The sequence below is a fragment of the Tilletiopsis washingtonensis genome, assembly GCF_003144115.1.
Source record: "Tilletiopsis washingtonensis strain MCA 4186 unplaced genomic scaffold FA09scaffold_8, whole genome shotgun sequence".
Classification (NCBI taxonomy): Eukaryota; Fungi; Basidiomycota; class Exobasidiomycetes; order Entylomatales; genus Tilletiopsis; species Tilletiopsis washingtonensis.
Window position 1 is genome coordinate 375,456 of NW_020312005.1, and position 18,253 is coordinate 393,708.

General features: G+C 65.4%; 7 protein-coding genes and 1 non-coding gene across 8 annotated transcripts; 6 read left to right on the plus strand and 2 right to left on the minus strand.

The window, feature by feature from the left end:
* Positions 1-626: 626 nt before the first annotated feature.
* On the plus strand, positions 627-1,567 carry FA09DRAFT_329293 (hypothetical protein). The gene is made up of 4 exons (XM_025742119.1): positions 627-1,168; positions 1,233-1,307; positions 1,364-1,437; positions 1,494-1,567. Exon 1 carries the CDS (start codon positions 783-785, stop codon positions 1,122-1,124), a length of 342 nt encoding a protein of 113 aa, XP_025599074.1. The 5' UTR covers positions 627-782; the 3' UTR covers positions 1,125-1,168; positions 1,233-1,307; positions 1,364-1,437; positions 1,494-1,567.
* On the plus strand, positions 1,282-3,411 carry FA09DRAFT_329294 (hypothetical protein). Its single transcript, XM_025742120.1, has 7 exons — positions 1,282-1,307; positions 1,364-1,437; positions 1,494-1,650; positions 1,707-1,759; positions 1,810-1,994; positions 2,061-2,072; positions 2,129-3,411. Exons 3-7 carry the CDS (start codon positions 1,591-1,593, stop codon positions 3,358-3,360), a joined length of 1,542 nt encoding a protein of 513 aa, XP_025599075.1. The 5' UTR covers positions 1,282-1,307; positions 1,364-1,437; positions 1,494-1,590; the 3' UTR covers positions 3,361-3,411.
* A 306-nt stretch (positions 3,412-3,717) lies between these two features.
* On the plus strand, positions 3,718-5,535 carry FA09DRAFT_329295 (regulator of G protein signaling superfamily). Its single transcript, XM_025742121.1, has 4 exons — positions 3,718-4,649; positions 4,702-4,885; positions 4,939-5,161; positions 5,215-5,535. The coding sequence occupies exons 1-4, from the start codon at positions 3,856-3,858 to the stop codon at positions 5,226-5,228; spliced, it is 1,215 nt and encodes a 404-aa protein (XP_025599076.1). The 5' UTR covers positions 3,718-3,855; the 3' UTR covers positions 5,229-5,535.
* Positions 5,296-7,043, minus strand: FA09DRAFT_307074 (hypothetical protein). The gene is made up of 4 exons (XM_025740548.1): positions 6,719-7,043; positions 6,476-6,619; positions 5,652-6,420; positions 5,296-5,597 (listed from the first exon to the last, which is right to left on the minus strand). The coding sequence occupies exons 1-4, from the start codon at positions 6,795-6,797 to the stop codon at positions 5,549-5,551; spliced, it is 1,041 nt and encodes a 346-aa protein (XP_025599077.1). The 5' UTR covers positions 6,798-7,043; the 3' UTR covers positions 5,296-5,548.
* An 892-nt stretch (positions 7,044-7,935) lies between these two features.
* FA09DRAFT_317571 (hypothetical protein) lies at positions 7,936-12,473 on the plus strand. Its single transcript, XM_025740881.1, has 8 exons — positions 7,936-9,013; positions 9,067-9,089; positions 9,143-11,249; positions 11,303-11,413; positions 11,460-11,950; positions 12,002-12,183; positions 12,233-12,309; positions 12,367-12,473. The coding sequence occupies exons 1-8, from the start codon at positions 8,075-8,077 to the stop codon at positions 12,433-12,435; spliced, it is 3,999 nt and encodes a 1,332-aa protein (XP_025599078.1). The 5' UTR covers positions 7,936-8,074; the 3' UTR covers positions 12,436-12,473.
* A 461-nt stretch (positions 12,474-12,934) lies between these two features.
* Positions 12,935-14,563, plus strand: FA09DRAFT_338088 (hypothetical protein; the record flags this gene model as incomplete). Its single annotated transcript, XM_025744059.1, has 5 exons — positions 12,935-13,045; positions 13,183-13,245; positions 13,297-13,608; positions 13,860-14,491; positions 14,548-14,563. 5 exons carry the CDS (start codon positions 12,935-12,937, stop codon positions 14,561-14,563), a joined length of 1,134 nt encoding a protein of 377 aa, XP_025599079.1.
* Positions 14,564-15,118: 555 nt separating this feature from the next.
* Positions 15,119-15,213, plus strand: FA09DRAFT_t27. The gene has a single exon. It is a non-coding gene; the product is annotated as a tRNA-Pro (tRNA).
* Positions 15,214-17,408: 2,195 nt separating this feature from the next.
* Positions 17,409-17,767, minus strand: FA09DRAFT_329298 (hypothetical protein). The gene has a single exon (XM_025742122.1). It carries the CDS (start codon positions 17,707-17,709, stop codon positions 17,521-17,523), a length of 189 nt encoding a protein of 62 aa, XP_025599080.1. The 5' UTR covers positions 17,710-17,767; the 3' UTR covers positions 17,409-17,520.
* Positions 17,768-18,253: the final 486 nt, after the last annotated feature.

An 18,253-nucleotide genomic window follows, 5' to 3' on the forward strand; every position in this document is an offset into this window, starting at 1 on the left:
TTGGGTCGCCTAGCGCAGCTGCAGGGTAGATGCAGCATCGGCAGCGGCGTTGGGTCTGCCGCTCTGCGCTGGCGCCGACCCGGAAAAGCTCGTGCTCGTCGGCTGCGCCTCGTTCTGCACCTTGCTTTGTTCTGCTGCACGCTGAGTCAGAGGCAGATGTCCGGCGTACCGCTCGCTCTGCTGTGGTGCTGCAGCGCTGCAGTTGCAGGTGCACCGTGGTGGGCAGCCCGACATAGCATGCAGCTGCCCTGCAGCCCCCTTGGACGCATCTTGCATCGTAGGCCTCGGGCCTCGGCGCAGCTGCAGGCACGCGGTGCCTGCATCTGTGCGCTGCGCTGCCCAGTCGAGCGGCACGCGCGTGTCTCGCTGCTCGCGCCGCCGGATGTGTTGCTCTCTCTGCCTCACGATAGAACGATCCGACGACTGCGCCTAAATGCTTGCGCTCGAGGCGACAGCATGCAGCAACAGCGATGGAGCAGCATGAAGCAAATGGCAGCCCTCGCCTGAGCGCTGCGCCCTCTTGCTCCCTGCTCGGCTTGCCCTGCGCCCACGCATCTGCGCACCGGCTGCATCTCTCCACGCACGGCAGCGCGCAGCCGTGCGCCGTGCCTGCACCGCTGCGCCCCGCGATGCACGTCTCTTGCAGGCACGAGCAGCTCCGCCTTGCCATGTACCTCTAGCGGGGGCCTGAGACGTGACAGCTGACGGGCCGCAGAGACGGCGGTGCAAGAGGCCGGCGAGCTGAGACGCCGGGTGTGTCGAGCGAGGTGCACCCTGGCGCCATGGGGCTCTGCTCGCCTGGACGCCTTGCAATGGCGCTCTTGGCTGCCTCAAGGAGGCGAGCCTACGCACGCTCTCTCGTCTCGACCACCACCCCGCTGCGACCACATCGCCTCTTCGAGCATCCATTCCACGCTCTCGCTCCACGCGGGCCTCGCCTCGCCCCTCGTGCCAACGCACGCTCTCTGCCGCGCCCCGCCATGCCCAACTGGAGTAGCAGCCACGACGATGTCCTTGCTGCTGGGTCTCTCGCAGCCTCACTGCAGTGCAATCGACGTCAGCTGAAGCCATCTCGCCCTGCCGGCCACGCAGCTCGCTCCTCGCCGTCCTGGCAAGCCTCCTGAGCTTCTTCCTCGCCGGCGTCCTCACTGCCGTCGCCTATCTCGCGGTATGTATGCGTGCGTGGCCCGCGAGCGCTGCTGCATCTGACGCTTGTCCTGGGCGCTGCTCAGCATCTTCGGCGCACCTTCAAAGTGCCGGCGCTGCGCCGTGCCATCCTCTGCATCGTTATCGCTTGCAATGTCCAAGTGAGCTCGGACAGGCACAGCCCACGCCTCGAAGCCTGATGCTCATCTCATGACAGGTGATCCTTGGCTTCTGCGTGATCGCTCGGCCGTTCCTTGTGCCCTCGCTTGCAGTCGCACGCTCGCAAGTCTGGTGCGCAGCCGCAGCTTCTGGCGTGTCGCTGCTTGTGCTGACCCGACGTACTCCAGGCTTGTGGCTTTCTGGACTCTCGGCCTCGCCGCACGCCTGCTCGTCGTCGCGTGCCTGCGCATCTACATCCGTCTGCACGTCAGGTCGTGGACGGCAATGCTGCTCCTCGTCGGAGAGTGCGCCGCATTCCTCGATCTGACGCTGCTGTCGCGCCAGGTGAGACTCGCTGTCAGGTCTCGCAACCCATCGCAGCTGACGCCCACGTCTCGCAGCTGGGCTTGGCTGCAAGGTGCTGGTGCATTCTTGGCATTGCCTCGTGCCACATGTGAGCACCGCGCGGCCCGCCGTATCATCTGTGCTGAGTGTTGCCTCCAGCCTAGCCGCAAACGCCCCGAGCGTCCAGTCGCGCACGATCGATGCAGAGAAGAGTGCCGACGAGGCCACAGCCGACCCGTCGTCGGGTGGCGGGCGCTACGCTTTGCCCTGCGCTCTTGCATCCGCGTGCATCATCCTCGCTCGCTGGCAAGTCGGCTGGAGCTTTGCACCGGGCTGGAACTTGCGTGAGCGGCCATCGAAGGTGCGGCAGCGTGCCACGGTTGCTGACCCCAGTCTTGCGCCTGCCTTAGTCTGGTCGAATTGTGAGTCGAGACGTCGCACGATATAGCGCACGCAGTCTGACTTGACTCTCTCTCAGTGACCGCACTCGGCCTCGTTCTGAGCCTGATCGAGCACAAGCGTCGCATGCGTCGCACGGGTCGCCGTTCGGAGAGCGACTCGAGCTCGAGCCAATCCAGCTGCACTGCGGATGACGCTTCGTCCCTCTACGGCTCGGCGCCGTCTGTGATCGCGTCGGACTTTGCGAGCGCCCTGCCCGCGCCGATTCCAGGCGAAGGAGGCCCCACGTCACCTACGACGGCGACCAACAGCGGGAGCGGCGCAACGGAGAACTCGGCTGCAGGACTGTCAGCTTTCCGCGGCAGCAGCGAGCGCAGCGACTTGCACCGCCCAGATGGTCCAAGCCTCGCGCCCTCGTTGGGCAGCATGGCAGAGGATCACGCCACGCACACGTCGTCGAGGACAGTTCCGCGCCGTCTGGCGGTGCCGCCGGGCGCTCTCCGCTGGAAGGTCGACACGTCGCCGATGACGCTGCCCGCCAAGCCGAGCAGCGACTGCATAGATGAGGGGCAGCACCTGCTGCCTTCGAGCTCCGAAGCCCTCAGCTCGACTGGCGAGAGCCGCGCGGCCACGTCGGAGTCCTCCTTCTACTGCCGCGGCGAGAGCGAGCCCGAGACTCAAGCACACGAGCAAGTGCCTCGCAGTGCGCCCATCACCGAGCAGATTGCCAGCTCTGCCGAGCGCAGCGACGACGATGCCTTGGCCGCAGTGCCGCGTCCCGTCGACGACCTCGCCACAGCATCAGAGGCGCTCTCTTCGGGTCTCGATCTGCCGGAGCGTGCGATGTCTGCGCCGCCTGCATCTTCGGCCGGCAGCTCGACGTTCTCCAGCATGCTGAACAGCGGGCTCGACAATGACGCAGATCTCCACGAGCATCTCTCGCGCCTCGCCAAGGGCGCGGCGCAGATCTCCGTCGTCCCGGGCGAGCGCAGCCTGCGCAACTCGGAGTTCCAGGCCGGCATCGATGCGCGCGAGGTTTCGTTTGACGAGCACGGCGAGGACGGCTCGTCGTTCGGCCTGCCTCAGCACGGCAGCTCGACGGACGGCTCGGCGACCGCGCCGTCGGCCATGCATCGTGCCGAGCGCTGGGTGGTGCGCATCGGCGCCGACGACGAGGGCGGCAGCACCGCCGCCAAGCTCGCGGCCATCGCCTTTGCGCGTGCCCGCTCGGGCACGCCGGCGAACCCGCTCGTCGACATGCGAGTGTCGCCGGCGCAGGCGTGCCCGACGAGCGAGCGCACCTCGGCGTAGCGCAGCTCCTCACAGCGCTTGCTCAAAAGCCGCCTGTGCACATGTCAGGCCGCAGCTGAATGTTCCAATGTGATCGTCGTTGCCGTCTTGGTGGTGCTGAAGTGCGAGAGGGGCTGCCCGGGGAGGCTGGCGGGCGGCCCATCACGTGTGTGCATCTCTGGGCGCGTGCGACTGGCGCATAGTTGATCAGGGGCGGCGCCTTGGGCGAATCCATCAACGGCACGCGGCGCGAGCGGCGCGCGGCGGCGGGTGCTGTTGAGGCGCTGCTCTCCTGCCCGGCGCGGTGTGTGCGGCCGCGACGCTCAGCGGCCGGCGTCGCCAAGCTCCACGACAACAGCCACCTCACGCCCCCAGCCCCACCACCACGCGCAGCCGGCTGCTCACTGCGCACGACCTACACTCTTTTCCGCCTCCTCTGCACTCGCGCACCCGCTGCGCCCTTCTCTGTGCCGCTCGCCGCGCCGCCGCCGCACCGCCGCACCGCCCGCGCCCAGCATGCAGTCGCCCGACGACGACAGCAAGCGCGAGACGCCGACGCCAAACGGCACGCGCGCCCTCTCGCTGCAGTCGTCGGCCACACGGCGCCGGCTGCCGACGCTGGCCGAGGTGCTGGCGCGCCGCACGCTGCCGCCCGTCGACCTCTACTGCTACTACCTCTTCCTCCAGCGCGAGGGCAGCGAGGACAGCCTCGACTTCTGGCTCGACGTGCAGCAGCACGAGAACCTGTGCCGCGCCTACTTCAAGGACCTCAAGCGCACGGGCACGAGCGTGCGCGACGACTGGCCCGGCTACTACCGCGAGGCACGCCAGCGCGGCAGCATCTACAACCGCTTCAACGGCATCGAGCAGGCGCCGTACGACGACGACAAGGACGAGCCGTGGAACCAGCCCGGCTGGGAGGCCGACGGCGGCCAGGCGCACCGCGCCGGCCCGCAGGGCTACGGGCGGCCCGGCAGCATCGTCGCCGGCGACGACATGCCCGAGGCGCCCGAGCCCAGCACGGCGCCCAACTCGCGCGCCGAGCGCCGCAGCTTCATGAACAAGCGCGCCAGCCATGCGCCGACGGTCATTGCGCGCAACTCGGCCATCAGCCGCACAGACCTCATCGCGTCGGCGGAGCGCATCTACGCGCGCTACCTGCTGCCCGGCAGCGAGAAGGAAATCTACCTCCCGGCGCAGCTGCGCATCGCCAGCTTTCCCATCTCGAGCAGTGCCGTGCCGCACCCGCAGGACGAGGAGCAGCAGCGTGCGCTGGCGCGTGTGCCAGACATGTTCCACGCGCAGAAGGAGTGAGTCGAGGCCCATGCCGTGTGCTGTGCCGTGCTGACGCAGGCTCTGCAGGTACGTCTTCCGCACGATGGAGGCAGACGTCTTCCCGCGCTTCCTGCGCGCCAAGGCGTTCGGCAACCTCACGCCGATTTCGGCGCTCGTGCGGCTGAGCCTTGGCCTGCTTGCGCTGTGGGCCGCACTGGCAACGGGCTTCAGCTTCATCTTCCTTGATGTCATGCGTGCGATGCGCTGCTGGGTGAGTGGACTCTGTGCGCCGCGCCTTGCTGCTCCTCTGACACCAGCGCCCAGGTCATTCTGCCGTTCACGGTCGCGGTGCTGCTCATTATCTCGCACCAGTACGAGCTGGACCCGCTGCTCGCGCTGGCCATGCGCAGCGAGACGACGCCGTTCCACCTGATCAAGGTGCGCGAGCCGTACGTGCGGCGCATCCTGCTGCAGCGTGCCGGCGGCGTGCTGCTTCTCGTGGCGCTTCTCACGGCCGCGCTGAGCTGCCTGTTCATCTTCGTCCCTGGTGAGCGCATCGGCTGACTTCAGGTGAAGTGCTGCCGCTGACATGCTCTGCAGGTCACCGTCTCTGATTGCAAGCCTGCGCACCACCGGCAACGCAACAGCCTCTTATACCTGCAGCGCGCTTCTCATAGCGCCCGCCGCCGGCGTACGCGATGCGCGTGCCCGCCTCACTCTCACCACCGTCCTTTCCCCGTTCCTCTGCCTTCCGCTACACGAAAGAGCCTCCCTTACGCCCCGCCGATCGCCCGTCGTGGCGACCGCTGTCCGTCTGCTTTGCCGCGCGCATGTCGTCGTTCGACGCTACTGCTGCCCTGGTGTTCAAATGCTATGGTATACCCTCGCCCTGCCTGGCGAGCCAATGAGACTACATGCGGCGGAAATAGTGTCTCTAGCGCTGCGGCGACGGCGGCGGCGAGAAGATCGCCTTGATGTCCGGCCTGCGCAGGGAGCGGTCAGCAGAGGTCTCGCGCTCTTGGCCGTGCCACACTCACCCCAGCTCCTTGGTCAACGCCAGCTCGAGCTGCACACGCTTGTCGCTCTCGAGGCGCCGCGCCTCGGCGGCCAGGCTGCGCACGAGCTCGCGCAGGCGCTCGTGCTCGGAGCGCGCCATGCGCAGCTTGGCCTTCTCGATGAGGTAGATGCGCCGCGCACGTGCACTGGCCGTCGCCGAGCTGCCATTGGGACTCGATCGCCGGCCAGCATTGCGGGTGCCACGTCGTCGGCCCGACACGTCCTCCTCTGACTCTACGTCGCCGGGTGCGGGGCCGAGTGGCGGCGGGGCGTCGGGCGACGCCGCTTGATGTCCGTTGCCCAGATGCGCCTCGTCCCACCGGTCGCGCGCTCGTCGTGTCCACGCCCGCCGCGCGGACTCGAGCACCGGCGCCATGTCCGCCTCCCATGCCTCCTCGTCCTCGCCGACCAGCGCTGACGGATCAAGCGCCTCGCGCTGAATGCCGAGCTCCGCGTCTGAGAAGCGCGGGCCCGCCCGGCCGAACTGCGTCTCGTAGTTGGCCGGCGGCGCGTCCGAGTCGCTGCCGCCGTCGCCCTCTGCGAGGTCGAGCAGCTCGTCTGCGATGTCGTTCGTACCGCCTGCAGCGCCTGCCATGCTCGTGTCGCCCATGTCGTCGTCTCCATCCTCATGCTTGGCGCCGGCTGCCGCAGCGGCGACGGCACGGCCTCGCATCGACGGCGCCTGCATCGAGTGCTGCACGCGCATGTGCTTCGCCAGCGCATCGGAGCGAGTGAAGGACTTGTCGCACTCTGCCGGCGGCATGTGTGAGAGCCGCCAGGTACCCGTAGCGCAGCGCTCACTCACCTGCCTTGGGGCACACGAAGGGCTTCTCGCCAGTGTGCGAGCGAAGGTGCGACAGCAGCGCGAAGCGGCTCGTCTGGTTCTTGCCGCGGCGCGAGCAGCCGACCCACTCGCATGAGTAGCGTGACTTGTGGATGCCGATGTGCACTGCACGGCAGCATCAGCAACCGAGCTGGTGTGTGTACTAGGCGCAGCTAGGCGCCAGACAGCATGCCCCACCCGCGTCGGCACTCTCTCTCCACTCACCGTCATGCAGGTGCTCGACAAACGGCACGAGGCTGTGGAACGTCTCGCCGCAGTCCTCCCAGCCGCAGCGCGCCTCCATCTCCTCGCCAACGTCGGGCCCGTCGTCGAGCTCGTCGGGACTGTTGCTGTCGCGGTCGCGCCGGCTGGGCGCAGGCGCACCGCCGGCACCGGGCACGGATGCGCCGCCATTGACGCCCGGCTGCACGCCGGCACGCAGGGCGGCCGAGTCGTGCGCCTCGTCGCCGGACGTGGAGATGTCCGAGTCGTACTCGACGCCCGCCGTGTCGGGCGCGGGCGGCACGAGCGCACTGGCGGCGCCGCGCAGCGCCGGCGGCGGCGACGACGACGCGGCCGTGCCGGCGGCAGGCGACGCGGCCAGCTCGGCGCCGACGCTGGGTGCGGCGTTGGTGCTGAGCGACGACGCCGAGGGCGCGGTGCGGGCCGACGAGCCGGCGGCGCCGGCGGCGACCTGCGCATTGGCCTCGACGGCGGCGAGCTCGGCGGCCTTGCGCGCCTCCTTTGCGGCGCGCTGGGCCTTGGAGAGGCGCGGCATGGCGGGCGGCGCGAGGGGGATGGTGGTCTGGAGGCGAGGCCGAGGCGGCTGCGGCGATGCGGCCATGCGCCCGGCGGGTGCCTGCTGCCGCCGCGCCGTGCAGCCAGCGAGAGCGGCCGGAGCAGGCGCAGCAAGCCAAGAGCCATCGCAAGGCGGACGTGGGAACGGCCGCGCCGCGCGGCGCGCTGCCTTGGAGCTCACGCGTCCCCGCCGCCGGGCAGACGATAGCGAGATGGGCAGAGGGCCGCGCCACTGCGCATCAAAAGGGTGCACGTTTGCGCTCACTATTCAGCAGACATGCAGCTGTAGCGATCCATCAGAGCAGTCAGCTCCTTGATTGAGCGGCTGGTGTAGCGGCAAGCATGGTCGGTGCGATCATGGCGTTCTGCCAAACGCCAATTGTTACTCTGCGAGCTCCACATTGACCGCTTCTCCTCTCTGCCGCTCCAGCGCGAGGTGTTGGGCAGCGCCACTGGCAGTGAAGCCGTCGTACGGTGACGCACTAGCTTCCGGTAAGCCTGCTCCACACCATTTCCCCGAGCTAGCGGCTCGAGGAAGAGCAGGGACTGGCGCGGGGTGCTGTCCCGCGCACGGCGGCGCACGACGCGTGCCGGCCACAACGACGCGGCGCGCTGCGGGCAGCGGCCCCGTCCTCACCTCCGCACTCTCTTCTCAGCGGGCCCTCCTCTGCACCTGCGCCCGCTCGATGCCGGCGTCCTGCGCACAGCCACCACCTCCGAGCGTCCAATGACCCGCGCGCCGCACCCTCGCCCGGCCGCCGCCCGCACCTGAGCGCGCTGCTGATGCAGACGGCTCGCCGGCACGCCCGTGCCGGGCAGGGCCATGTCGTCGCCTTTGCCTCGACACACTCGGCCTGGCTGCTGGCGCTGGCTGCGAGCGGCATCGTGGCTCTCGCGGCAGTCGAGATCGCGACGCTCGGCGCGCCGCTGCTCGTCCTCCTGGCCCTGCTGCTCGTCGCGGCCACACTGCTGCTGCCCGCCGCGCTCCTCGGCCTCTCCTACCTCGCCGACGAGCGTGCCTCGCCGCGGCCGCCGCTGCGCATGCGCCCGCTGGCCTTCACCGAGCCCGCTCGCTGGGCGCGGCGGCAGCGCGAGCTCGGCCGCCCGAGGCCACCGCCGGCGCCGCTGCATCCGTCCAAGGCAGTCAGCGAGGCCGCTGACGGGCTGATTGCGCTGGTGCTGCGCGACTTTGTCTCGGCATGGCACACGCCGCTGTCGCTCGGTGGAGCACCGCCAGGCGAGGCGCCGCCGAGCGACTTCCCGCAGGCCATCGAGGCGGCGATCCGCGCCAGCCTGGCCCGCACGCTGGAGCGCACGGCTGAGGTCGACGTGGCGACGCTGGGTGTGCGCCGCCTGCTGCCCATCGTCACGGCACACATGGCGGCGCACCGGCACGCCACGGCACAGCTGCGTGGTGCGGCCAGCGAGCTGAGTCCGGCGAACAGCACGGCCGAGGACGATGTGTTTCTGGCGCGCGCATACAACGACGGCGTGCTGCACCCAGCTGTGGGCGCCATTGCCAGCGCCGACACGCGGCACAGCGAGCGGACGCATCTGCGTGCGCTCGTCGAGCGGGCGCTGCGGGTCATCATGCCGGCTCGCGAGAGCGCAAGCCCTGCAGTGTGGACGGTCACGCGGGAGCTGGTGGCGTGTACTATTCTGCTGCCGGTGATCGATGCGCTCTCCGAGCCGGACACCCTCAACGCGCTGCTGGATCAGAAGGTGAGCAAGCCGCTGCACGTGCGAAGCAGCGATGCTGACTGCGATGCTACCAGGCTGGTGCTGCCATTCAAGAGCAGTGAGTCGGGTTCGGCCCAGCTCTGACGTGCCGCTCTGACCCATGCCGTGCAGGAAACTCATTGGCCGCCTGCGAGACGCGCTCGACCAGGAGCAGACGGCGTTGCCGAGCCGAGGCCACGCGAGCGGCACCAGCTCGCCGTGGCAGACCATCTTGGGTAAGAGCGCCGCCAAGTCTACGCGTCAGACGGACAAGAAGTCGCGCTCGTTTGCGTCGTTCCTGGCGTCGATCGAGACGATGAACGTGCTTGATGCTCGCCGGACGCGCAGCGACCTCGTGCAGCAGATCCGCAAGACGCAGGGCCTGCTAGATGCCGCGAGCCCTGGCACCGCACAGCAGGCCGCGCTGCGGCGCCTGCAGACTGCGGTATCGACTGTGGATGCGCGTCTCGCGCTTCTCGGTGTCGATCAAGCCGAGGATGGCAGCGACAAGCTCGCGGCTGCTGCGCCGGGCGCCGCCGTGTCGTCCTCCAGCGTCCAGCTGCGCGACATCTTGCGCAGCCCGAGCGCCATCTCGCACTTTCTCGAGTGGATGGAGCGCAAGCAGCGCGGCATGCTGCCGCAGTTCTGGCTCAGCGTCGACATGTTCAAGGGCCCGCTGGAGGATGTCGAGAGCGACAGCGAAGATGAGGGCGATGCGGCTGCGAGCGGCAATGCCGCGCCGCGCGAGGTCCAGGCCCTGCGCGAGGACCTGCGTCTCTTCGCCGACCACTACTTCGGCTCAGAGCGTCTGAGTATCTCGCAAAGGCACATCGACGTCGTGCGGAGGTTCTTGGACACGTCGCCCGAAGCGCCGACGAGCCGGCGCGCCGTGCACGTCCTGCGCCAGAGCGTGCTTAAGGCGCAGCGTGAGATCGAAGGCGAGATGCTGGAAGACGACTGGCCCGCATTCAGACAGAGCGCCGGCTTCTTCAGCGCCGTCGATGACCTGGCACGCGAGAAACAGGCAGTCGTCGGCTCGCCCGCGCCTGCGTCGCCAGACGAGGCCGTCTTTCCAGACGGCGTGCTGCAAGCGGGCACGCCCAAGATCCGATCCCGCGCAGCACTGGCGGCCGTGCCTTTCGCCTCAGCCAGCCCTCTCGCAGCTGGCGGCAGAAGCGCGCTCGTTGGCGATGCCGAGGAGGGTACGCATTCGCCTCGGCTCCGCTCAGGCCAGCTGCGCGCACCGGCCATGACGCAGAAGCTCGACCTCCTCATCGGCGGCGCCGGCACGACACGCGGCTCGAGCGGCCGGGCGCCGCTATTCCAAGAGGCGCTATTCGGCGAGGAGGACGCGGTGTCAGAGGACGAGGCTGCGGAGGAGAACGCGGGCGAGACGCTGCGAGCGGACCGCATGGATGCGCTCCAGCACGCACTGAGCAGCATCATCGACGAAGACGGCCAGCCTAGCCTCGACCCTGCGCGGCAGCGCGTAGCTGCTGGCAGTCGGCCAGCCCGTCCCCTGAGCGTCGCTAGCTCGGACAGCGGCGCGCGGAGCCCCGTTCCCGGGCCCAGCCGCAGAGTCTCTGAAGCGACTGTGTCCGCAAAGGCACGCTTCGCGACGGCCAAGCGCGATCTGCGGCCAGCGTTCAAGCGCTCTGGGACTTCGGGCGGAGACGAGGAGCATTCGCATCGCCGTTTGGCCGTCTTTGGCGACGACACGCAGGAGTCACCCACGCAGGCTGCGACTGTCAGCCTCGAAGATGACGTCGCCGAGCTCCACCCCATCCGCGCGCAGACAGCCCGGCCAAGCCTGGACTATGGCGCCGAGCTCGCGCGCGTCGATGCCGAGATCGCGCGCTTGAACGGCCAGCTCGAGCTGCTCGATGCCCTCGTCCGCAAGGCCGAGCTGACCGGCGCCAGCGCCAAGGAGACGCGGCTGCTGCAGAAGAGCCACAGCACGGTGGCACGCGAGCTGCGCGAGCACTGCTGGGAGCGCACGCAGATCGCCGAGCGGGACGCGCAGTCGGCGCTGCTGCCGGGCCGCACCGAGGTCAGCATTGCACAGACGTCGGTCGGCCACGAGCAGGACGGCAAGGACTATGTGCAGTACATCATTGAGGTGATCCGGCTCGCGGCAGACGAGCCAGGCGAAGATGCAGAGAGCCGCGTGCAGAGCGGCCACGCGGTGAGCCGCCGGTATGCCGAGTTCCATGCGCTGCATGTGCGCCTTCGCGAGCGGGTGAGATATGCTACGTTTGTGCGTCTGTGCGGCGCTGACCTGCGCACTCTCAGCTGCCTGAAGTCCGCGCGCTGGAGTCTTTGTTCCCCGGCAAGCGGCTCATGGGCCTCGTGCACGCGCCGTTTGTCGACAGCCGGCGGCAGTCGCTGAACCGCTACCTCAAGGTGAGTCGCACGTCAAAAGGTTGAGGTCGTTGCTGATCCTGTGCAGGCCCTCGTGCGCATTCCCGGTGCGTGTGCCAGCCCCGAGCTGCGCATCTTCCTCAGCGCCACGCAGGCCACCGTGCCGAGCTCGCTCCTGGACGCCGCCGCCGCGAGCGCCCGCACGCAGACGGCAGACGACACGCCGGCTGCGAGCCACGGTTTTGTGCGCAGCCTCTTTCGCAGCGTCTCGGGCGTGGCCGAGGGCATCGATGACCTCATCTTCGGGCCGTCGATGCTCGAGGTCATCGCCACACGTCTGTCGTCAGGTGCGTCGCTGCTCGGCGCCGCGCCGGACCTCGCCAGCCTTACCGCAGCGATGGAGCCAAACGCCTCAGCCGCCGAGCTCAAGGAGGCAGCCGCTGCCGGCCGCACGCCGTTCACCGAGCCGCTGTGTGCACTCCTCTTTGAGCTGTTTGAGCTGCGCGAGAAGGACCACTGGCTGCGGCGGCAGAGCCTGGTGATCGTGCTGCAGCAGGCCCTCGGCGGCACCATCGAACGGTGAGTGTAGCACGCGTGCGTCGCCACACCTCTGCTCACGCTGGCCTGCAGCAAACTGCGCGAGGGCGTGCAGGCGGCCCTGTCGGCGTCGGCCATCGTCGCGCACCTCGCGACGCTGCGCAACCTCATGTGGCCCGACGGCAAGCTCAAGCCGGCCTCGGTGCCGCGCACGCCGGCGCAGAAGGCCGCGCTGCGCGAGAGTGCGCACACCAAGATGAGCACCATCATACCTGGTGAGTGCAGACGTGGCAATCTCTGCTGCTGCGCTGACACGCCACACAGACGTCGCCGCCTCCTTCATCGGACGAGAGAACGCCCGTCGCGGCGCCCGCCGGACGTGGGCGCTGCTGCAGAACAAGGTGCGTGGAGCAGGGCACGCGCTGCGTTGCATCTCTCACTGACCTCGCCCTGCGCAGCGACTCAACAAGCACCTCATATACACCCTGCTCGACGCCGCGTTCGACGAGGCGTTTGGCAGTTCGTAGCGCACATTATACCATGCCTGAATGTCACCATATTAACCACACTGCGAAGCCGGGCAGCGGCTGGCTGAGAATGAACGTGGCGTCCTCGGCGAGGATGAGTGCTGGATCCCGTCTTTGCCTCCGACATGAATGAACTTGCTGCGTGTGCGCCGCAGGTGCGCTGGTGCAAGTCAACCACGAGCACAGAGCAGCCAGATTTGTATACGCGACAGAGGGCATACAGGGAGATATGCTGCGCTGGCGCAGCCGTCAATGCCTTGCCCCCCCCCCCCCAGCGTTGAAGTGCTGGATGACAGCGTCAGAGCAGCACAGCACGCGCCACACGCCCAAGGAAGGCTTTGCGTCGAGGGACCTGCATGCCTTGGCGCAAGAATCCACGGCATTGGCACGGCGGTGCCCCTGGCGGCAACTAGGACGGTGCCGCGCATGGGCGTAGCCACCCCGGGCTGCCTCAGTCTTCCCACCGCACCTCCACCCCCCTCCCTTGCCCCGCTGCACCATGTCTGCACAGCCCGGCCCGTCCTCTTGCCAGTCCGGCCCGTCTTCCCGCCAGTCCAAACACGCGGAGCGCAAGCGTGTGGAGAAGGGCTATTTACTGTACGACATTCAGGTGAGTGTGGAGCACCGGACGCACCACGCCGCAGCCGTGCTCCGCGGCCTTCCCGCCGCGGCCATGCTGCTGCATAGAACATGTGCTGCTGCTCCACCACAAATACACCCAATGCTCACTCTGCATATTCCACCTAGCAACTCGCCAAGCATGAGCTTGCGAGCCTGCCAGAGGTGCTTCAGCCTGGCAAGCGACTCAACGTGAGTGCGTCAATGCAGCAACGCAGGGTCAGTCCTGACAGCTCCCAAAAGGCACGTCTTTACAACGTCATTGATGCAGAGTGGGAGCTGAGGAGCATGGGTCACGCCTCTGCTGTTCTCTCCAAGTCAAGCGCCTTGCCTGCGCAAGCCTTCCTCAACAGCCCAAGTATGGCGCCAATTCTGTCTGAGCTCGCCGTGGGCCTCACTTTCCGCCCAGGCGCCTGGAAAGACGTTCTCAGCAAGAATGCCAAGCCTGGCCGGAGTCTCTACATCCGCGAGGACCCCTTGCCGCTGACCCACAAGTGTCTTGAAGCGTATCAAAAGGCGTTTCTGGCAGACATGCCCTGGGCGCACCTCATGAAGGTACCTTGGCAACGGGTCCTGCGTCCAGAGATTGTCCACTTGAGTCTCTCTCTCCGTGCGCCTCCGTTCTAAAAAAGCGCTACCAGGCCAAACTTGATGCTGCCAGTGCCGCCGCGCCGCAAGTGCGCAAGTTGCTGAAGTACATTGGCTCAACCCATTGAGATGTCAATTGCTCAGAGGAGGACCATCAAAAGGCGCAGGCAGGAGGCAATCATTGCCGTCTGACAAATTGGCTCTTGCTTACGGACCAGAAGGCAATTGGCCCATGGCCATCTTGGTACTACAACGTACCTGACGGCCTTGGCCACGAGGCTGGGCAATACAAGTACCGGGCATCCAAGCGTACGCAGGACTGCAAGCGCGTCCTGATTGCCCTGTGCTCGGGCACCATCAACAGTGCGCAGGGAGGCTTTCAGGCGCGTTACAAGCCCACAAGAGAGCTGCGGCAGGCCGTCAAAGACCTCCTTGATGGCAATGGCAGCCAGACGGGCAGCAAGGAGCGTGGCAGCGAGCGTACAGCTATGCCAGAGGAGCAGCCCACCAAGGAGCGGCCCGCAGTTGAGATCAATGACAAGCTCAATGAGGACAAGCTCGACAATGACAGGCTCGACAACGCCACCATGCACAAGCTGATGGACCAAGTCAAGGGCCGCGTCAAAGGCGCCGCCAGACGTGCTGCTGTGTTGGCCGGCAACTGCAGGCGCTTGCATTACATCCAAGGCAACGGCAACTGCCAGTTCCGCGCCATTGCTGCCCAGCATCTTGGCGACCAAGAGCGCTGGCACCAGATCTGTGCGCAGGCGTGTCAGCACATCCGCAACAACCTGCACAATGCCAATTATGCTGCTCAAGCGGTGTCCAACTATCCAAGCCTCAAAGCCTGGTGCATTGACATGGAGCAACCTAGCACCTGGGGCAACAAGCTCAGCCTGCTAGCAGCAGCCCACGCCCTTGACCTCCGCATCTTGGTCTTCTCTGAGAGCCACGATGGCCAGATGCACCGCTTTTATCCCGAGGCAGGCGCTGAGCCTACCATCTTTCTTCACTTGGTGGACATGCACTACGAGCTTGACACGACATGCGGGCCCTCTCCTCCTTCTCCACCTCCTCCTAGCCCGCCTCTCCGCCCGTCCGCCAGGCCCGCACGTGCCAGCCGGACCTTGCTGCCCCTGCTGCCCACTCTACCTGCAGACATCGAGCAGCAGGTGCGGACGGAGATGCACTACCAGGCGCAGACCTTCCGTTGTCTCACACCCAAGCATGCCATCTCACGGGCAGCTGAGTGAAGCTACAGGCAGACCTTGGCAATGGTACAGCTGCAGATGAGCACTGAAGAAGAGCTACAAGGCATTAGGGCATGATGATGGGCAATGCACCTCAGCAGCCATGCAGGAAGGCGCCAGGCAGTGCCAGTGGCTGTCAGTGCAGGCAAGAGGCCAGGCAAGGCAGGCAACCTCACACACGTGTTGTTGAGGTTCTGTACATGCTTGAATCGAACAAATACAACGGAGCTCTCTTGGTTTAGTGGCAGAATACTCGCTTAGGGATAAGCAGCGCATGCTGTCCAAAGTGCGTGAGTCCTGGGTTCGATTCCCGGAGAGGGCCTCCTTTTTGCTCCCACGTCGGGCACCTTCCGCCCGCCCTCTTGCCAACGCCATGCCCTACCAGGCCAGGGCCTCATGATGCCGCCGGTCTACTTGTTTGCTCCATCAGTGACTGGCTGTGGCTCCTTTGCTCTCTTTGCCTGACGTCTGAGTTGCTCTCAGGGCCCCAGCAGCCGCTGCGGCCTCCTCCCTTGCCTTCTTTCTCTCCCGGCTCCTGCAAACTTGAACCGTCTTCTCACTCAGGCCATTTTCCTCGCGGTCCTTTCTCTTCCAGATATTCTTCTCCTCTGCCGCCGTACAGGCCTGCTTTGCTTGGTCAAGAGCGTCCTTGGCCGCTTGCTTCTTGGTCTTGCTTGTGGCGCTCTCAAGAACGGCTTCTGCTGCGTTGATTGCTTGCTTGGCGGCCGCCCTGCTGAGTGGCTTCTTGGTAGAGTGCGCGCAATCCTCCTCCGCCTTCTTCTTGCCCAGCTTGCGCATGGCGCTGAGTTGATCAGTGATCTGTTGTTTTGTGACGTTGTGCTTGTCAATGAGCGTCTGGATCTCTGAAGCGGTGAGCACAATTGGCTGGGGCGGACAGACGGTGAGCTCTCGAGGCGGTGCCGCAAGGTTGGCCACGCAATCTCACCGGTGGCCGTGACCGCACCAGCTTGTCCAAGGCCGTCCGGCATGCATGGCTGATGCCCGCGCCCAAACAATGAACCCCACCAGCCAGAGCTGACTGAGTCAAGGAACCTGCAGCTGCTGGACCGGAGAGAGGCGTTGGTGCAACGTCTAGCGCACCGCTTGCTGCAGATTTGACACCTCCAGCGGCGTTGAATGGCAGACTTGGAGGCACCGCGCCGCGCAGACTGCTGAGCAGATTGGCATTGCCCACTGCAAGAGCGGGTTGATTCTATATTGGCTGAATGCAGTGTCAGTTGCCACACATTGCGAGAAAGCTGCAGGCACCTACTGCCGCTGGCACAAAGTCCTTCTGCACGCTTTGGTAGGCCATGCGGTTCTTCTGCTTGAATTGTTGCATGGCCTTTGCCATCTCACTGTCTGCGTCCTTGCTCTTTGCCGTGTGTCCTAGATCCATCTGGCGCTGGATGTGCTTGGGACGCTTTGTTGCTACCGCACCATTGACGTGCAGAGTGCATCAGAGGCTTACAAGCATATGTGATTGTACTGTGTACACGAGACGTAGACGGCTGAAGAGATCAACAAAAGTGGAAGGCAGATTGTTGTTGAGGTACTTGACTAGCAATGCACCCTCAAGAGAGCTCATCTCACTGCGCTTGCACACAGCAAGTGCGAGGTATATGAGCTGCGAGAGCATCACACCCTTGGCTGGGTTGTACTTGACGCCGCCCTTGTCAAATGTTGGGACTATGACAAATGGCTCCAGACCATCCATGATGTGAACAAGCTGGGCCTTGCCAGTGTAGAGAGACTGACTGGCGTCAAAGGCCAGATAGGCTCTGGGCTGGGAAGGAGCGCTGCTGAACGGAGAACGAGTGTGCATTGGTGTAGCCTCTTGCGTGAAGTGAGTGGAGCTCAGCAGTTGCTTGTTCTTGCCGCGCTTGCCCATCTGTAGGCCCTTGCCGTCCTTGTGCTTGCTCTGCCAATCCTTGCAGTCTTGATCTCCGGCCCCTTTGGTGCTGCGCAGCATCTCCTTGACGGCGTTGATCTCCTCTACAGGCACGTCCTCAAGTCTGAGCAGAATGCGCCGCAGCCGTTATGAGCCAATGCAAGTGGCAATGGGGCGCAGGAATGTTGCGAGGTTTATTTTTTCTGATAACAACGTTGGAGGCAACGCGCACAATCCTTACTTGCAGAAGAGTGAGACGCCGCAGGGCAAAGATGATGTGCACAAGAAAGTACGCATCTTGATGAAGTGACCATGCCCAAAGATTTGAGAAGCTCTGCAGAGCTGAGGCAGCAGTGAGCTTGCTTGGCTTTTTGGCAGAAGCTAGACCGCTCTCTCCATCAATGAGTGCGTACAGGTGCTGTTGTCACGTGGGCAAGGCCCAGGAGGGAGGCAACAGGAGTCTGGCAGGCAGCCACGCAGGATCTGAGTAAGCTCTGGAAGCCTAGTCAAGAACCTAGACCTGTCACGTGGGCAAGGCCCAGGAGGAAGGCAACAGGAGTCTGGCAGGCAGCCACGCAGGATCTGAGTAAGCTCTGGAAGCCTAGTCAAGAACCTAGACCCTTGCCGGAGAGGAGGGTGTGACAATGCAAGATCAGAACTGACTATCTACATGTGGGGGTGGGGGAGGCCCTCCTTATATACCTTAGAGGGCAGAGCAGGGAAGACGCAACACGCGTTCTACAGTGTTCCATGAGGGAAGCTCATGGAAGGGGATGGAAGGTAGTGGAAATGGATGGAACCTGGTAGAATGTTCCAGGCAGATCTGTAAGGTTCTGTAACCTTCTGCACAGTTCTGTACGCTTCTGTCAGGTTCTGTAGAGTTCTAGGACGTTCCATGGGGTTCCAGAGGGTTCTCTGAGGATCCATAGAGTTCCGCAGGGTTCCAGAGGGTTCCGTAGGCAATCTGCCGCTTGGTTCATGACAGCTGTAGCAGCGCCGGCCCAGGCCCAGCAGCCTTGCTGAAGAGTCCGTAGTTGCCGCCCTGTGCGTCCTTGGCAGGGATATCCTTCAGGAGGACTGCAGAGCAGGCGGTCTGGCCCGTCTGTAGAGAAGCGCAGACTGCGTTGATGGAGTGGCCATGTCTTGACTATGCACTGCAATCTGGAACAATGCATCTGCACCTTTGAGGCGCAGCACTCTCTTGTCTGTGCTCTGCGCACAACGGCAATGTGCTCAAGCCAGCTCAAGCCACCATTGGCAAATTTCCTTGCTCTGCACTCAACTGGGGTGCTGCTGTGCAGAGAAGGAGGGCAATAGTAATGCTGTTGTGCGCCCTGCTGTGCGCGCCTGCTCCTGGCTGCGTTTACAATCCGCTCCTTGCCCACTTGTGCACAGGGGCGGGACACGCAGCCTTCGACGCCGCGTCGCTCCGCCCGCATGAGCTGCCCCTGGCGCTTCAACACACACACGA

Excerpts from the sequence above, each read along its gene's own strand:
- FA09DRAFT_329293 (XM_025742119.1), top strand. The coding sequence starts at position 783 with ATGGGGCTCTGCTCGCCTGGACGCCTTGCAATGGCGCTCTTGGCTGCC.
- FA09DRAFT_329294 (XM_025742120.1), top strand. The coding sequence starts at position 1,591 with ATGCTGCTCCTCGTCGGAGAGTGCGCCGCATTCCTCGATCTGACGCTG. Across the intron at positions 1,651-1,706 it reads TGACGCTGCTGTCGCGCCAG|CTGGGCTTGGCTGCAAGGTG; the intron begins GTGAGACTCGCT and ends CACGTCTCGCAG. Across the intron at positions 1,760-1,809 it reads GGCATTGCCTCGTGCCACAT|CCTAGCCGCAAACGCCCCGA; the intron begins GTGAGCACCGCG and ends TGTTGCCTCCAG.
- FA09DRAFT_329295 (XM_025742121.1), top strand. The coding sequence starts at position 3,856 with ATGCAGTCGCCCGACGACGACAGCAAGCGCGAGACGCCGACGCCAAAC. Across the intron at positions 4,650-4,701 it reads ATGTTCCACGCGCAGAAGGA|GTACGTCTTCCGCACGATGG; the intron begins GTGAGTCGAGGC and ends CAGGCTCTGCAG. Across the intron at positions 4,886-4,938 it reads TGCGTGCGATGCGCTGCTGG|GTCATTCTGCCGTTCACGGT; the intron begins GTGAGTGGACTC and ends ACCAGCGCCCAG.
- FA09DRAFT_307074 (XM_025740548.1), bottom strand. The coding sequence starts at position 6,797 with ATGGAGGCGCGCTGCGGCTGGGAGGACTGCGGCGAGACGTTCCACAGC. Across the intron at positions 6,620-6,718 it reads TGTCGAGCACCTGCATGACG|TGCACATCGGCATCCACAAG; the intron begins GTGAGTGGAGAG and ends GCTGCCGTGCAG. Across the intron at positions 6,421-6,475 it reads CTTCGTGTGCCCCAAGGCAG|AGTGCGACAAGTCCTTCACT; the intron begins GTGAGTGAGCGC and ends TGCCGCCGGCAG.
- FA09DRAFT_317571 (XM_025740881.1), top strand. The coding sequence starts at position 8,075 with ATGCAGACGGCTCGCCGGCACGCCCGTGCCGGGCAGGGCCATGTCGTC. Across the intron at positions 11,951-12,001 it reads CTCGGCGGCACCATCGAACG|CAAACTGCGCGAGGGCGTGC; the intron begins GTGAGTGTAGCA and ends GCTGGCCTGCAG. Across the intron at positions 12,184-12,232 it reads GATGAGCACCATCATACCTG|ACGTCGCCGCCTCCTTCATC; the intron begins GTGAGTGCAGAC and ends CACGCCACACAG.
- FA09DRAFT_329298 (XM_025742122.1), bottom strand. The coding sequence starts at position 17,709 with ATGGATCCTCAGAGAACCCTCTGGAACCCCATGGAACGTCCTAGAACT.